This window comes from Oncorhynchus mykiss, chromosome 2 (assembly GCF_057628025.1).
Source record: "Oncorhynchus mykiss isolate SJ-2025 chromosome 2, ASM5762802v1, whole genome shotgun sequence".
NCBI lineage: Eukaryota > Metazoa > Chordata > Actinopteri > Salmoniformes > Salmonidae > Oncorhynchus > Oncorhynchus mykiss.
Window position 1 is genome coordinate 62,746,623 of NC_143023.1, and position 18,540 is coordinate 62,765,162.

General features: G+C 46.6%; 1 protein-coding gene across 1 annotated transcript in view; it reads right to left on the reverse strand.

The window, feature by feature from the left end:
- Positions 1-18,540, reverse strand: part of kcnq1.2 (potassium voltage-gated channel, KQT-like subfamily, member 1.2) — a 252,912-nt gene that overhangs the window by 75,022 nt on the left and 159,350 nt on the right. The window contains exons 15-16 of the mRNA XM_021579553.3: positions 18,349-18,389; positions 16,972-17,033 (exon numbers count right to left, since the gene is read on the reverse strand). Coding sequence (XP_021435228.3) covers positions 16,972-17,033; positions 18,349-18,389 — 103 coding nt within the window. The remainder of the gene's footprint in view (positions 1-16,971; positions 17,034-18,348; positions 18,390-18,540) is intronic.

Sequence of the window (18,540 nt, forward strand, 5' to 3'; positions counted from 1 at the left end):
ATAAACACAGTACACGCACGCGCACGCGCACGCGCACGCGCACGCACACGCACACGCACACACACACACACACACACACACACACACACACACACACACACACACACACACACACACACACACAGACAGATTGGTCCCCAGTCGCAGAGAGTTAACAATGACATTTACTCTCTGTGGTCTGTGTAGTAGCTCTTGGTTCTGGCATTTAAATGTATCCTCCACGTACTGTAGCAGACTGATTTAATGGGGCTCCACAGTGGGGTGGCACCAGGGGTACTTAGTGTAGAGTGTAGACAACACTATGGGACTCATAAAGACAGGCTTCTATTTCCCTTGTCATAACCTTCTTATGGTTCTCACCCTGTCCTCTCCTGTAGGACTGTTGGACCCATCTGTTGGACCCATCAAAAGTAGTGCACTACAAAATGAATAGAGTGCCATTTGGGACGCACCCTAAGATTACAGGGGCAAGGAGAGCCAGCAGGGGGTTTAGACCCAGACAATAAAATAAATGTGCAACAACATAAACCGGGAGCCTGTCAAGCTCAGGTAATTAAAAGGGAAATGTAGTGTGGGTTTTTACGGCCAAGTTAGCGGGCCCCACAGTGGGTGTAACGTAGATATAGACTGAGGAGAGAGGAGAGGGCCATGAGGGAGAAACAGAGAGAGGAGAGCGGCGACGGACGTAGGGGGGAGAAATAGAGATAGGAGAGGGGAGAGAGAGAGAGACGTGGAGGGAGAAACAGAGATAGGAGAGGGGAGAGAGAGAGAGACGTGGAGGGAGAAACAGAGATAGGAGGGGAGAGAGAGAGACGTGGAGGGAGAAACAGAGATAGGAGGGGAGAGAGAGAGAGACGTGGAGGGAGAAACAGAGATAGGAGAGGGGAGAGAGAGAGAGGTGGAGGGAGAAACAGAGATAGGAGAGGGAGAGAGAGGGAGAGAGAGAGACATGGGGGGAGAAATAGAGAGAGGAGATGGGAGAGAGAGAGAGAGACGTGGAGGGAGAAACAGAGATAGGAGAGGGGAGAGAGAGAGAGATGTGGAGGGAGAAACAGAGATAGAAGAGGGGAGAGAGAGAGACGTGGAGGGAGAAACAGAGATAGGAGAGGGAGAGAGGGAGAGAGAGAGACATGGGGGGAGAAATAGAGAGAGGGGATGGGAGAGAGAGAGATGTGGGGGGAGAAACAGAGAGAGGAAAGGGGAGAGAGATAGAAGTGGGGGGAGAAACAGAGAGAGGAGAGGGGAGAGAGAGACGTAAAGGGAAAACAAGAGAGGAGAGGGAAGAGAGAGAGACGCGCAGGGAGAAACAGAGAGAGGAGAGGGGAGAGAGAGAGACCAGAGAAACAGAAAGAGGAGAGGGGAGAGAGAGAGAGGAGAGAGGCATGGGGGGGAAACAGTGAGTGTCCAATCTGACATGAGCCAGAGACAGTTGTGGCTGCAGAGATATGATTTAAACACTGTGAAATGAGAGTGTAGACCTGTAATCCTCTGGGTATTGTGGAGAAGACCGGGGACTGGCTGACTGACTCTGAGACAGACCTGGGTTCAGACAGTCGTTGTCTTCCTTCAAATCATTTAGCTGTGATTCATATAGCATGCCCACCGCAATGGAACCAATGGATCCTACAACCCTGTTTACTTAGTAGTATTTGAACAAAAACAAATGCTATTTGGACCCAGGTCTGCTGGGATAGCTGACTGTCTGTCTACGAGCATGTGGTAAAGACACAGTACATAGGGTCTAGGCTGAAATTAGAGATTGACGCTGAGAGAGGGAGGCAGAACATGTCTGGAAGACTGCATCCACAGCATACTGCCCAGCTGTGATTTACTGAGACTGGGCTGCAGTAGAGAGGCAGACACAGCACAAGCTGTGTGTGTGTGTGTGTGTGTGTGTGTGTGTGTGTGTGTGTGTGTGTGTGTGTGTGTGTGTGTGTGTGTGTGTGTGTGTGTGTGTGTGTGTGTGTGTGTGTGCGAGTCAACGTGAAACGGCTAAGAGTATGAGATATCTTGGTCCGCTCAATGCAGCATTGTGTGAGCTCGCTGAATCAGCATTTCCGCACATCTGAATTGGCCCTAGCCTTTCAGGCAATTCGAGTTTGGGACATAAAGAACCTGGGCGTAACAGGATTCAGTGAACTAGATCACCTTTGATTGAGAAGAAAGGAGCTGTAGCTCGTTCTGAACACTGCCCAGTCTAGTCTAGACATATCCGGGGTTAGCCCTGAAGCCCCTGAGGGGTTTGCCATTTCTGCAGCACTAGTGCTAGTTTGGTGTCCCAAACAGCACCTTATTCCCTATATTTAGTCCACTACTTTAGACCAGAGCCCTATTCCCTATATATAGTGCACCACTTTAGACCAGAGCCCTATTCCCTATATATAGTGCACTACTTTAGACCAGAGCTTTAATGAAAAGTAGTGCACTGTGTAGGGAATAGGGTGCCATCAGGGACGCAACCTAGGTCTGGCTCGGCTCAGTACAGTAGAGCAGAGTGTCTTGCCTGCCTGCCGCAGCGGTGGCGGTTTCCTTGCCAAGTTTCCTCTCTTTGTTTAGTCCACTCTGGTCAGTCTGGCTCCCCGGCCCGGCCGCTCTGCAGCCACACACACATATATCAACGACACTACAGGCAGCTCTTAGGGCAGCTCTGTCGTCAGGACCAGAGGGAAAGGGAGATAAAGAGAGAACTCTGAGAGAGGACTGAACTCTTCCCATAGCTCCCAGTGGCGAGCAGGGTAGTGCTGCCCATTGAGGCGGTTCATCGCTGCCCATTGAGGCGGTACATCGCTGCCCATTGAGGCGGTACATCGCTGCCCATTGAGGCGGTACATCGCTGCCCATTGAGGTGGTAAAGCGCTGCCCATTGAGGTGGTACCACGCGGCCTATTGAGGTGGTACCACGCGGCCTATTGAGGTGGTACCACGCGGCCTATTGAGGTGGTACAGCGCTGCCCATTGAGGTGGTACCACGCGGCCTATTGAGGTGGTACAGCGCTGCATATTGAGGTGGTACAACGCTGCCCATTGAGGTGGTACATCACTGCCCATTGAGGTGGTACAGCGCTGCCCATTGAGGTGGTACCACGCGGCCTATTGAGGTGGTACAGTGCTGCCCATTGAGGTGGTACAGTGCTGCCCATTGAGGTGGTACAACGCTGCCCATTGAGGTGGTACCAGGCAGCCTATTGAGGTGGTACAGCGCTGCCCATTGAGGTGGTAAAGCGCTGCCCATTGAGGTGGTACAACGCTGCCCATTGAGGTGGTACAGCGCTGCCCATTGAGGTGGTAAAGCGCTGCCCATTGAGGTGGTACAACGCTGCCCATTGAGGTGGTACCAGGCGGCCTATTGAGGTGGTACAGCGCTGCCTATTGAGGTGGTACCACGCTGCCCATTGAGGCGGTACATTGCTGCCCATTGAGGTGGTACAGCGCTGCCCATTGAGGTGATACATCACTGCCCATTGAGGTGGTACAGCGCTGCCCATTGAGGTGGTACCACGCGGCCTATTGAGGTGGTACAGCGCTGCCTATTGAGGTGGTACAGTGCTGCCCATTGAGGTGGTACAGCACTGCCCATTGAGGTGGTACAACGCTGCCCATTGAGGTGGTACAACGCTGCCCATTGAGGTGGTACAGCGCTGCCCATTGAGGTGGTACATCGCTGCCCATTGAGGTGGTACAACGCAGCCTATTGAGGTGGTACAGCGCTGCCCATTGAGGTGGTCCCACGCGGCCCATTGAGGTGGTACAGCGCTGCCCATTGAGGTGGTACATCGCTGCCCATTGAGGTGGTACATCGCTGCCCATAGAGGTGGTACCACGCGGCCTATTGAGGTGGTACAGCGCTGCCCATTGAGGTGGTACATCGCTGCCCATTGAGGTGGTACCACGCAGCCTATTAAGGTGGTACATCACTGCCCATTGAGGTGGTACAGCGCTGCCCATTGAGGTGGTACATCGCTGCCCATTGAGGTGGTACCACGCGGCCTATTGGGGTGGTACAGCGCTGCCCATTGAGGTGGTACACTCTCAAGAGCCGCTAGTATTTACTTATACAGTCTGTTGGGTCCTGACTCAGGGAAAGCTCCACTTCACCATTCATATGGGCCATGTGGTCCAACATAAGAGTGTTTCATTTAGGCCTGGACTGACATAAGAACTGTGTGTGAATCTAGCAGCGGATAAGTACAGTAGATTGAAGCAAGAAAATTGTTCTCAAACACAAATCCAGGAGAGAACAGTGAGGCTGAACTGAATACAATGATAAAACCTTAAGCTTTCTGCATTGTCACTGCTATTTTGATGACACAGATCTGTGGTTCCAGTCACTTATGAAGTCTCCTCTAACCCTCCTCCCAGTCTATAAATTGTCTTGTCATAGCACTGAGATGAGACTCTTTGAAAGCCACTCTGAGCCCTGTGGCCAAAAAGTGATGAGAGAACAACTACACCACAGATCGACTGAAGCTACTATCTCTGTTGAGTTATGGGCCATTGGTCCCTGTTACTGTTGTTAGTCTGCCTCCCCCCCTCTCCTCCCATCCCTTGATGTCGAGATAATGAGGTTGTTCCTGTTTGGTGATGGAACAAGAGAGGAGAGAGACAGAGAGAGGAGAGAGGAAGTGCTGTGGACATGGTTGCTTTTGCCAGTATGTCGCTCCTTGTACACCCCTCCTCTCTCCCTCATCCCTCCCGTCCCTTGATGTTGAGCTAATTAGCTTGTTCCTGTTTGGTGGAGACAGCAACAGACAAGAGCAAGAGGACGTGTTGTGGACGTGCCCTGCGGTGAGATGGTGAGACGGTGAGACTAGCAGGGACGGCAGGCCGGATGGACTAAAGTAGTGTGTATGTTTACCAGGCCAGCCCTGTCACTGGCTAGTGCTTGGCCAACCAGTCTAAACAGAGTACCACTAGACCCTGGCTGTTTAGGGATGGGGCGGAGGGCTAAACGCGTTACAGATGGACTTCTCCTACACACAGGCCGCGTCCCAAATGGAGCCATATTTCTTATATAGTGCACAACTTTTGACCGGAGCCCTATTGGTCTTGGTCAAAAATAGTGCACTATATAGGGTGCCATTTTGGCCACTGAAAAAACACAGTAGGGCACAGAGACCAGGGTTTGTAGGGGCTTTAAAGGCTGAGGTATTCTCAGTAATCAGCCTTGGTTTAATTTACAGCATACTTGTCTAATTGAGATGTCGTCAGGAGGAGAACATTCCTCTGTGCATACGCCTAGTGCTAATATGTAGGATATAGGTGTTATATTTGCACTGCGATAGTGTACAGCAGCCAACCGCAGAACCCTGATTTCTGGACCATTTACTTTGAGTAAGGCAAATAATGACGTCTGGTACAGAGACATGTCTGGACATGTCTGGAGGGTGCATTAAGCTGAGGCTGATGCTTTCAACACTGCAGACTGTTGTTTTTGCCCTCAACTCAAACCTCTATTGTGACTATTGAGCCAAGCACATGACTATGGTAGGGAATGGGATAAGCATGTGATAGTAAATTACCAAAAATAAGATATAGGCTTGAGACAAGAACTGAACCGAATGAAGAGAAAATATTTTAGCCATTAGAAGGGCTCTGTCCCACCTAGTGTAACACTGGAATGAGGGGGATTTGAAAGAAATCACTTATTGTTGCTAGAGGCCCAGGAGCATGTTTTGTGTGTTTTCTCATGCAAACAGTAGGGGTTTGTGACACAAAGTATTCAGTCTTCTCTCGGCTCCTTCTACAACCCCTAAGTTGTCGGTCTTCGTTGGAGCTTGTTGTTTCTGTATTTTTCACGGACACCGTCTGACAGAAAGATAACAGACTGTCACGGCCTGCAATCTGTCTTCATCCCCACTCCGGTTGGAGAATTCAGCCCAAAGCTGTGCTGCCGCCTCCTTTCCAAATAAGCTAGAGAAAGACAGAAAGGGCTGTAGGCTGGATGTGTTGGCTTTGTCTGTGTGATATAAATCACTGTCTGGCGGTGTACAGGGCACAAGCATCAAGGCACTATTACTCCACACCATGCCACTCAAATGCTTCACAACTTTCACCCACACCAAGATGAATGCTCCCACGACTGACACTGTATGTGTGTGTGTCTGTTTGCTTCTTGTTTGTGTGTGTGTGTGTCCGTGCGTAATTAATGCTCCCACGACTGACACTGTGTGTGTGTGTCTGTTTGCTTCTTGTTTGTGTGTGTGTGTGTGTGTGTGTGTGTGTGTGTGTGTGTGTAATTAATGCTCCCACGACTGACACTGTGTGTGTGTGTGTCTGTTTGCTTCTTGTTTGTTTGTGTGTGTGTGTGTGTGTGTGTGTGTGTGTGTGTGTGTGTGTGTGTGTGTGTGTGTGTCTGTGTGTGTGTGCGTGCGTGCGTGCGTGCGTGCGAGTGTAATTAATGCTCCCATGACTGACACTACGTGTGTGTGTCTGTTTGCTTCTTGTTTGTTTGTGTGTGTGTGTGTGTGTGTGTGTGTGTGTGTGTGTGTGTGTGTGTGTGTGTGTGTGTGTGTGTGTGTGTGTGTGTGTGTGTGTGTGTGTGTGCGCGTGTGTGTGTGTGTGTAGGTGCATGCGTGTGTAATTAATGCTCCCAGGGCTGATGTGCTGACAGAACCGGGACAAGGCCTGAAGGCTCGACACACAGCCAGTCAAAGAGCAGAGCAGCAGAGCTCTCAGTCATTGTCTGTTGATGTTTCGTGTAGGAGGCAGAGAGGAGAGGAGGGTAATAGTGGCTGGCTGGTGCTACACATCACAACACAGAAGTAGTGGTGGTTGGGAGGCTAACCAAGAATGGGAGAACAGAAAGGGAGGGTTACATTGAAAGGCGCATTTTACATTTGAGTAATTTAGCAGGCGTGCTTATTCAGAGCAACTTACAGTTAGTCCATTCATGGCTAGGTGGGACAAGCACATATCACAGTTGTAACGGCATTCCTCCTCCTCTTCTGAGGAGGAGAAGCGAGAAGGATCGGAGGACCAATGCGCAGCGTGGTAAGTGTCCATAATGTATATTTAAAGACATAAACTGAACACTACAAAACAATAAACGTGAAACGAACAAAACCGAAACAGTACCGTGGGGCAACAAACACACACACGGAAAACAAACACCCACAACTCAAAAGTGAAACCCAGGCTACCTAAGTATGATTCTCAATCAGAGACAACTAACGACACCTGCCTCTGATTGAGAACCATACTAGGCTGAACTCAAAACCCCAACATAGAAAAACACACAGACTGCTCACCCCAACTCACGCCCTGACCATACTAAATAAAGACAAAACAAAGGAAATAAAGGTCAGAACGTGACAACAGTCATAGTAAGTACATGTTTACTCAATAAAGTAGCTATCAGTGAAGTCAGAGCTAGTACACAACACACACTGAGGCCCACACACTGATAGGGGGGTTGGGATTAAAAATACAAATGTTGGACAAACCACACATCACGACAAGAGAGACACAACAACACTAAATAAAGAGAGACCTAAGACAACAACACAGCATGGCAACAACACAACATGGTAGCAACACAACATGGCAGCAGCACAACATGGTAGCAGAACAAACATGGTACAAACATTGTTGGGCACAGATAACATCACACGAAGCAGCCACAAGTGTCAGTAAGAGTGTCCATGATTGAGCCTTTGAAAGTAGAGATGGAGATAAAAACTGTCCAGTTTGAGTGTTTTTTGCAGCTCTTTCGAGTTGCTAGCTGCAGTGAACTGAAAAGAAGAGCAACCCAGGGATGTGTGTGCTTTGAGGACCTTTAACAGAATGTGACTGGCAGAACGGGTGTTGTATGTGGAGGATGAGGGCTGCAGTAGATATCTCAGATAGGGGGGAGTGAGGCCTAAGAGCGATTCATAAATAAGCATCAACCAGTGGGTCTTGCGACGGGTATACAGAGATGACCAGTTTACAGAGGAGGAGCATTGGCAAATCTGATGGCCAAATGGTAAAAAACGTCTAGCCACTCGAGAGCCCCCTTACCTTCCGATCTATAAATGATGTCTCCTTTTAATGTAGCATGGGTAGGAAGGTCATCTGAGTCAGGGTTTGTTTGGCAGCTGGGGTGAAAGAGGAGCAATTACGATAAAGAAAACCAAGTCTAGATTTAACTTTAGCCTGTAGCTTTGATATGTGCTGAGAGAAGGACAGTGTACCTTCTAGCCATACTCCCAAGTACTTGTATGAGGTGACTACCTCAAGCTCTCAACCCTCACAGGTAGTAAGTACACCGTTGGGGAGAGGGGCATTCTTCTTACTGAACCACATGACCTTTGTCTTGGAGGTGTTCAGAACAAGGGTAAGGGTAGAGAAAGCTTGTTGGACACTAAGAAAGCTTTGTTGTGGAGCATTTAACACAAAATCCAGGGAGGGGCCAGATGTGTATAAGACTGTAGCATCTGCATATAAATAGATGAGAGAGCTTCCTACTGCCTGAGCTATGTTGTTGATGTAAATTGAGAAGAGCGTGGGGCCTAGGAGCGAGCATTGGGCTACTCCCTTGGTGACAGGCAGTGGCTGAGACAGCAGATGTTATGACTTTACACATTGCCCTCTTTGAGAGAGATAATTAGCAAAACAGGCCAAAGACCCCTCAGAGACACCAATACTCCTTAGCTGACCCAAAAGAATGGAATGGTCTACCATATCAAAAGCTTCGGTCAAGTCAATAAAAATAGCAGCACAACATTGCTTAGAATCAAGGGCAATGGTGACATCAATTAGGACCTTTAAGGTTGCAGTGACACATCCATAACATGAGATTGCATACCAGAGGAGAGACGGGTTAAAAAGGTCAAAGATAGGCTCGGTGATGATAGGGGCTACGACCTTAAACTTGACCCTTTAAACTTGGGGTCAAGTTTAAGGAGCTCCTTTAGCTCCTCAGACTCAGTGACCGCCTGCAGGGAGAAACTGTGTAGCGGGGCAGGGGAAAGAGAGGGAGGAGCATCGGGGCTTGTCGCAGTAGAAGGTCTGGGAGATGAGGAAATGTTGGACGGGCAAGGAGGCATGGCTGAGCCAAATTAATGAAGTGGTGATTGCCAGTAACAACCACATCATCAACATTAAAGGACATGGGCAGCTGTGAGGAGGGTTTATTCTCCAGGTCTATAACCATTTTCCAGAACTTCTTGGGGTTAGACTCACAGAGAGAGAACTGCTCCTTAAAGAAACTAACTTTGGCCTTCCGGATAGCCTGAGTGCACTTATTTCTAAGACAGCCAAAGTATTTGTGTGCCGTGCCTTCAGCCAAATGGTGTTCTTGAGGTGGAGTATCTCTGCCAGATAACGATCAAACCAGGGGCTGAACCTATTTTGAATTCTCATTTTCATTATGGGGTCGTGTTTGTTAAGAATAAGAAGATCCAAGCGTCTTCGTCAGAGGGGATCAAGCTGCTTCTATACCAATTTACAGAGGCCAGGTCATGAAGGAAGGTTTGCTAATTCAAGTTTTTTAGCGACCGTCCATGACAAATCAGGACAGGTCGTTTAACTGAGCAGCCGTTACGAACAAAGGCTGTAAAAACAGTGATCACTAAGGTCATTACAGGTAATACCAGACTGATACCTATCAGGATTATTTGTGAGGATAACATCAAGGAGAGTAGCCTTTTCTGGGTGTTTGGAGTCATACATTATGGGATTGGTAATAGTCTGCGAGAGATTTAGGGAGTCCCATTGTTTTAGGACTTGGTCAGGTAGTTTAAGCATGTCCCAGTTTAGGTCACCTAGCAGAACACATTCAGACTAAATGCAAGGGGCCAGGAGTGAGCTTAGGGCAGGTAGGGTACAGGCCACTGCTGATGGTGGATGATAACACCCAGCAAAGGTCAACAAAGAGCTATTGGAACGTTTAATACTTAAAACCAGCAAATCAAATTGTTTGGGGACAGACTTGGCAGAGACAACCAAGCACTGAAGGTGTTCCTTGGTAAAGATTGCCATTCCACCACCTTTGGAAAATCTGTCTTGCCAAAAAGGTTATAACCAGAAAGGTTATAAACATTAGAGAACATGGGCAGCTGTGAGACCTGCAGAGTGTTCAAAACACTATTTCTTAATCACGTCTCAGTAATGACCAACACATCTGGATTGGAGCTGTGAACCCAAACTTTCAATTGATCCATTTTAGGTAATAAGCTTCTAGTGTTAACGTGCAGAAACCCCAGGCTTTTAAGAGAGCAGAAATCAGTGAACATATCAGAGCACAAGTCAGAATTGGGGCTAGCAACAGTAGATGGGCCAGGGTGTACATGCACATTTCCAGATATAATCAGCAGTAAAACAATCAGGGCACAGCAGAGGACAGGGAGAGCATTTTTATGACATTTGAATGGTAACAAGATCATATTGTACAGCAATTTCATCAGGTAACATGAATACAAAGCCGGCGAGAGGTGGTTAGAACAGGATGGGAGGCCAAGAGTCCATGTAACCAATAAAGAGTGAGAGTCTCGAGTGTGGGAACAAACATTGTCATGGGGCAATGTTTATCACTTTGTCACTTTAACTCTACCTACAGTATATGTACATATTACCTCAATTACCTCAACTAACCGGTGCCTCTGTACCGGTATCCCTTGTACATACAGTCGGAAGTTTACATACACCTTTGCCAATTACATTTAAACTCAGTTTTACAATTCCTGACATTTAATCCTAGTCAAAATACCCTGTTTTAGGTCAGTTAGGATCACCACTTTATTTTAAGAATGTGAAATGTCAGAATAATAGTAGGGAGAATGATTTATTTCAGCTTTTATTTCTTTCATCACATTCCCAGTGGGTCAGAAGTTTACATACACTCAATTAGTATTTGGTAGCATTGCCTTTAAATTGTTTAACTTGGGTCAAACGTTCCGGGTAGTCTTCCACAAGCTTCCCACAATAAGTTCGATGAATTTTGGCCCATTCCTACTGACAGAGCTGGGGTAACTGAGTCAGGTTTGTAGGCCTCCTTGCTTGCACATGCTTTTTCAGATCTGCCCACAAATTTTACATAGGATTGAGGTCAGGGCTTTGTGATGGCCACTACAATACCTTGACTGTGTTGTCCTTAAGCCATTTTGCCACAACTTTGGAAGTACGCTTGGGGTCATTGTCCACTTGGAAGGCCACTAGGCAGGGTAGCCTAGTGGTTAGAGCGGTGGACTAGCAACCGGATGGTTGCAAATTCAAACCCCCGAGCTGACAAGGTACAAATCTGTCGCTCTGCCCCTGAACAGGCAGTTAACCCACTGTTCCAAGGCCGTCATTAAAAATAAGAATTTGTTCTTAACTGACATGCCTAGTTAAATAAAGGAAAAAATAAAATAAAACAAAAAATTTGCGCCCAGGCTTTCACTTCACCTGACTGATGTCTTGAGATGTTGCTTCAATATATCCACATAATTTCCCTACCTCATGATGCCATCTATTTTGTGAAGTGCACAAGTCCCTCCTGCAGCAAAGCACCCCCACAACACAATGCTGCCACCCCTGTGCTTCACGGTTGGAATGGTGTTCTTCGGCTTGCAAGCCTCCCCCCTTTTTCCTCCAAACATAAAGATGGTCATTATGGCCAAACAGTTCTATTTTTGTTTCATCAGACCAGAGGACATTTCTCCAAATAGTACGATCTTTGTCCCCATGTGCAGTAGCAACCTGTAGTGGCTTATTATGGATGTTTTGGAGAAGTGGCTTCTTCAATGCTGAGCGGCCTTTCAGGTTATGTTGATGTAGGACTCGTTTTACTGTGGATATAGATACTTTTGTACCTGTTTCTTCCAGCATCTTCACAAGGTCCTTTGCTGTTGTTCTGGGATTTATTTGCACTTTTCGCACCAAAGTACATTAATCTCTAGGACAAGGAACGCGTCTCCTTCCTGAGCGGTATGATGGCTGCGTGGTCCCATGGTGTTTATACTTGCATGCTATTGCTTGTACAGATGAACGTGGTACCTACAGGCATTTGGAAATTGCTCCCAAGGATGAACCAGACTTGTGGTGGTCTACAATTTTTTTTCTGAGGTCTTGGCTGATTTCTTTTGATTTTCTCATGATGTCAAGCAAAGAGGCACTGAGTTTGAAGGTAGGCCTTGAAATACATCCACAGGCACATTTCCAATTGACTCAAATTATGTCAATTAGGCTATCAGAAGCTTATAAAGCCATGACATCATTTTCTGGAATTTTCCAAGCTGTTTAAAGGCACAGTCAACTTGGTGTATGTAAACTTCTGACCCACTGGAATTGTGATACAGTGAATTATAAGTGAAATAATCTGTCAGTAAACAATTGTTGGAAAAATGACTTGTGTCATGCACAAAGTAGATGTCCTAACCGACTTGCCAAACTATAGTATCTTGAGGCACCCATCCTGTTAGCGGGATCATTTTCATCAACCACAGCTGAAATGCGCCAAATTCAAATTAAATTACTAAAAATATTACATTTTCATGAAATCACAAGTGCAATGTCAGATTTCAATAAAGCTTTTCGGCGAAAGCATACCAAGCGTTTATGTAAGGACATCCCTCTCAGTAGACAAAATATTACAAACAGCTAGCAGCCAAGTAGATTGGTCACGAAAGTCAGAAAAGCAATAAATTAAATTGCTTACCTTTGATGATCTTCGGATGTTTGCACTCACGAGACTCCCAGTTACACAATAAATGTTCCTTTTGTTCCATAAAGATTATTTTTATATCCAAAATACCTCCATTTGGTTGGCGCGTTATATTCAGAAATCCACAGGCTCGAGCGGTCACGACATCTCAGATGAAAATTCCAAATAGTATCCGTAATGTTCGTAGAAACATGTCCAAGTTTTTTATAATCAATCCTCAGGTTGTTTTTACAATATATAATCGATAATATATCAACTGGGACTGTAGCTTCTTCAATAGGAGAAAGAGAGAAAAGCTGTTGTGCGTGCAAAACGCTGCTGGCACCCAGCCATTCAATGTCGTGATGTGATCTTTCTCGTTCATTTTTCAAACTAAAAGCCTGAAATTATGTCTAAAGACTGGTCACACCATGGGGAAGCCATAGGAAAAGGAATATGGTTGATATCCCTTGAAATGGAGCGAAGGCAGGCTATGGAACATGGAGCTTTCAAAATAGAAGCCACTTCCGCGTTGGATTCTCCTCAGGTTTTCGCCTGCAATATCAGTTCTGTTATACTCACAGACAATATTTTGACAGTTTTGGAAACTTTAGAGTGTTTTCTATCCTAATCTGACAATCATATTCTAGATTCTGGGCCTGAGAAATAGGCAGTTTAATTTGGGTATGTTTGGGTATCAAAATACTGCCCCCTACACTCAACAGGTTAACAAGGAAATTGTGGAGTGGTTGAACATTTTTTTTTAATGACTCCAACCTAAGTGTATGTAAACATTCCCGACTTCAACTGTAGCCTCACTATTGTTATTTTACTGCTGCTGTTTAATTATTTGTTACTTTTATTTAAAAAATGTTATTTATCTATGTTTTACTTAACACTTAAGTATCTTAAACCTTCTTAAAGGATTGTTGGTTAAGGGCTTGTAAGTAATCATTTCACTGTAACCTGTTGTATTCGGCGCATGTGACAAATAAAATGTGATTTGGTTTTAAATTTTATTTGAATAGCATAAAGCACAAGAAAGAAATCTAACAACTTGGAGCTAGTCATTGTAAGTTCAAAGAGTCAATCACCCAACAAGATAACTTAAGAGAGTCGCTCTCTGATTCAGAGGGGTTGGGTTAAATTCAGTTGTACAACTGACTATAGGTATCTCCCTTTCCCTTTCCCTCTAGGAGTCCAGTAGGCTATAAAAGTCTGAGATAAAATAAGTCAAAAGTAGGAATATACTAGTTTTTTAAAGCGTTTCTGAGTAAGCTCACATAATAAGCTTCACAAGTTAATTAAGCCTACCTAAAATTCCGATCAGTCCAAAGTCTGGGGTGTGTGTGTAAGTGCGTGTGTGCTGGAGGCGAGCAAAAGCTTGGGACGGGACGGGACGGGGGGGGGGGGGGGGGGGGGGGAGTGTGGTGGGGGTACCTTTACCAGACAGGGGGAGACAGGCCAGGGCTGACCGGGAACAGATTGCCGGGTTGATCCAAGCAGCTGTGCAGCAGGCAACAGGAGTAGGTGTCACAACCGCTTGGGAGAAGCTTTTTTGTGAGGCTGAGTAGGAGAGAGGCCTTCAACCTTACCAGTCAGGTGAGTGGTAGGGCAGATAAAAACCGTCTGAAGTGAAAAACTTGGTGAAAAACCATGGTAAAGTTGGCTTGAGTTTCGATACTTGTCAGACATTCAGGCCTTCAAACATCAATAGCTCAATAGAACACACACTGTCAGGCACACACACACACACACACACACACACACACACACACACACACACACACACACACACACACACACACACAGACAAGCACACACAACACACACACACACACAGACAAGCACACACAACACACACTGATGTATACACTTGATTGATAATTCCTCAGGGCTGTTGGGAAACACCTTATTCCTGGCTGATTCTGCCATAATACCATGCTTGGCTCTGTCTGTGCGTTTGTGTTTTCTATTAGAAGTGACACGTGAAAATCATTCAACATTTAGGTGCTTTCTAGGAAATCCGAACTTTCTTTGGTTCAGAATGAGATCATTTTAAATTGCAGATAATTTTAAATTTTTTAATTCTATTCTGTGCGCAATAAACACTACTTGTATTCAATCAAATGCTTGTACTATATCATCCACTCCTTGATCATAGCAAGATGTCCCTCTTTGTCAGACTGAGACCAGAAGAACTCCTTCAGCTGCAGTAGAGAGGCTGTGTGTGAGCTGAGGCAGACCTTGTCTTATATGTGTGGGCTGAGGCGGGTGGAGGGAGACTAGAGAAGGAAAAGCCAAACAATGAGACGGACCTGGCCAGGCTGCCTCTGGAGCAGCAGACTGGAGGGAGGAGGGAATGGGCCGAGGCACGGGCAGACGGGGGGGGGGGTCAGCGGGTTCATCCACCTGCTGGCCGGGGGCACAGCACTGGAACCACCCCCCTCTCTCAGCCCAACAGGTGTGCTGGCCCCTGGCCGCCGTGGGCCCATCAAAACAAGAGATTCACACGACTAGAACCATAATATGAGAGGACACACACAGAAAACAGTCATTACAGGCCGAGTGAGGGAGCGCTCCGGGTATCACGTGTTTTTGCTGTTCTTTTTTTGCTACCGCTGTGTGGAATCGGTCACCATGGCAACTCTCCTACGAGTCATGCAAAACACTATTCATATTGGTACTCGGGGAGCATGCAGTGATTGGAGCCACATTTGTTTTGGGGGCATTCGTTTCCTCACGCTAGGCTGCTGCTGCCTGCTGCTCTGATCGGCGATTTCCCCTGAACTGGTCTGCTAATTAGGAACCTTTCCATCCGGTTGGTTTGCTGTGTGCCACAGGATGCAGGAGGGACAGCGAGGGTGTTTTATAAAGTGAGGTTTATGTTACCAAACAGGAGATTGAGATCACAACGTGCACGGACAGCAAATGGGCCAGAACTCAATCTCCTTTACTCTCCTGTAGGGTTAGTCTTTAGTTCAGGATCATTTCACTCCTGTCAAGAGCAGAGGGTTTGGAGAGCTGTGGTCTTTCCCTCATGCATTATAGTAGACATGGAGCCACGAGCCAAAAGTCAATATCTATAGCAAAAACCATGGTAAAATGGAGAAAATCATTGAACCGCACACACACACACACACATAAGACACAACACACACTCAATTTCTCTCGGAGCTTCCAGGGAAGCAGACCTCTAAATGACAGGCAGGCTAATGGCTCCGATGCCAGCCGTAATGTCGTCCTGTGAGACTTCCCTGAGCGGAAAAACAAAGGCTCCCGACGCAAGTGAAAGCCAGCACACATGCTCACAGTCACAAGTCTGCAGTGGGCACCACATCACTGCCCGCAGGCTCCAGTTGGACCAACCAACGGTGGCACAAATTGGTCCCTGGTGTGCAATGAGGTGGTACTATTTACTATCTGCCACTTTATTCCTTGTACCTATATCTTTATTTCTAGTATGTGTGCATATCTACCTCAGTTACCGCGCACTCCTGCACATCGACTCAGTACTGGTATCCCTTGTGTATAGACAGCCAAGTTATCATTACTCATTATGTATCTATTATTACTTTTATTATGACCTGTTTAACTCTTCTATTATTTCTCTATTTTCTTTCTCTCGGCATTGTAAGGAAGGGCCCATAAGCCGTTCACTGTTAGTCCCACACCTGTTGTTTGCGAAGCAAGCGACGAATACAACTTGATTTGATTTTGATGACTGGGGATCAGGCAGGCATCACATGGTGGCACTTCCCGGTCCACTCTGCCTAGCGGGTCACGCCTGGTTACAGCACATAACACAGCTGCTGCCTATTGGCCATGCTCCACTGAGGACCAGAGAGATATGCGTGTGCTCTCTCCCTGCAAGCTTGTATTAGAATGCCCTTTTAAAACATTCATGTTCCCCTATGGAAACACAAAAAACAAGTCACAACCCACCGTCTCCACAATATAACTTGTTGTAGAACCCCCCCCCCCCCCCCCCCTTATGGTTTAAAGCTTATTTACTGCAATGCTACACATTTTGTCATGGGGGTGCAGAGAAAAGGAGACTATAAGTTGAAAGCCGGACTGAGTTCCTTGAAGAAAAATGTAGGGCGCGTTGCCCCACAGTTTGGGAACCACTGTTGTAGAGGACAGAGGGTAGCGGGTCGTTGGTAAAGCATGAAAACCCTGAGGAGATGTGAATGAACAGGAAAAGAACACCTCGTGTGTCACGTACGCATCGCTAGAGGAGAGGAGGCATTTGTTTAAAGGCTCAGCCATGGGACCGAAACCAGCCATAACACATACTGTTGGAAAAGATTCCATCACACACAGTCTCACGTACACATGCTAGCGCGGGCACACAAGGCTGTTCTTACCTTGTCCTCCAGGCGGATCAGTCTGGCTCCCACAGTGTGGTATTCCTTATCTACGCCTTTCTCTGAAAAACAACAACAACACAGCATCTCCAACAGCAACGGACGGCAGGTTTCATCAGCGTGTCGCACACCACGTTGCAATGAGCACTTCATTGTTTGAAATATGAACCTTTCAATACCTGTTATGAGGCACGTCTTACTTCGCTTTCAAAGTAGCCTACTAGATCTCCGTTCTACATTTCTAACGGATGTTTTCATCTCTGTCACATGGAAACGCTCGCATGTGCGGTGCCCTTTCGACTGTGTTTTCCGATAATTGCATTATGTTATGACAAACATTCGCACAAACATTCGCAGGTGGCCTCCGGCCTTGTGCGCAATGCTGCGCTTATAATGCGAATAAATAGCAGTTGAACAACATTTGAAGCTATACATTGTGATCTGTTTCATCAGAATCATTGCTTTTTAAAGTTATTTGCATGTAGCTTAGTTGTACTAACATACTGGTTGTATGAATTTGGGATCCATCTTCCCACAACTGTCTCAGAGTCTGTTTGGAATAGGCTATTTCTTTCTTGACAACCTGACCAATAGAATAGATACACTTTTGTACTATGGGGGATAGTAGATTGACATATGGTCGTGATTGTGCTGTTTGTTACTCATCTTGTCGGCCGAGGAAAAGTAAATGTGGACTGTTAGTCTACAATCTTCAAAGTTCGCATCAGAATTCGGTAAGAAGGGCCGCATGTCATTGCATCCTAGGAGGGGGTACGCAGAGGAGGAGAAGAAGAGAGAAGGAAGGATAGGAGGGTGGTATGGAGAAGGAGGAGAAAGAAGGAGATGAGGAGAGAGGAGAAAGAGGGAGGAGGGGGTACGCAGAGGAGGAGAAGAAGAGAGAAGGAAGGATAGGAGGGTGGTATGGAGAAGGAGGAGAAAGAAGGAGATGAGGAGAGAGGAGAAAGAGGGAGGAGGGGGTACGCAGAGGAGGAGAAGAAGAGAGAAGGAAGGATAGGAGGGTGGTATGGAGAAGGAGGAGAAAGAAGGAGATGAGGAGAGAGGAGAAAGAGGGAGGAGGGGGTACGCAGAGGAGGAGAAGAAGAGAGAAGGCGGCGGAGGATAGGGAGACGGGATGGCAGCGTTGTGCATACAAATACTAGCGTGTGTACCAAACACACATAGTCAAACATATACACACTCACACACTACGTATACACACTATACACACTGGGGATCTCTTCGCAGAAGATTTAGTCTAGTCCAGCCTTATCGTCGTTCCTCGCTGTCTTTGTTTGTGAGATGAGGGGGCACAGTGAGGAGTGACACGAGTTTATCAGATCAACTCTGGCCTGGTGAGTTTCCTCTGGTGGGTTTTACCTGGCAAAAACATTCCTGGTTTCCCCAATGTGTGGTCTAGTCTGGGAAAAGAAGGAGAACATGAGAGACACGTTATGGGAAAATTGAAACATTGGACGAAGCTCTATAGCATTTGTTAGTGTTTCATGTATGTGACAGAAATAGAGAGAGAGAGAAAGAGAGAGAGAGAGAGAGAGAGAGAGAGTAAGCTGA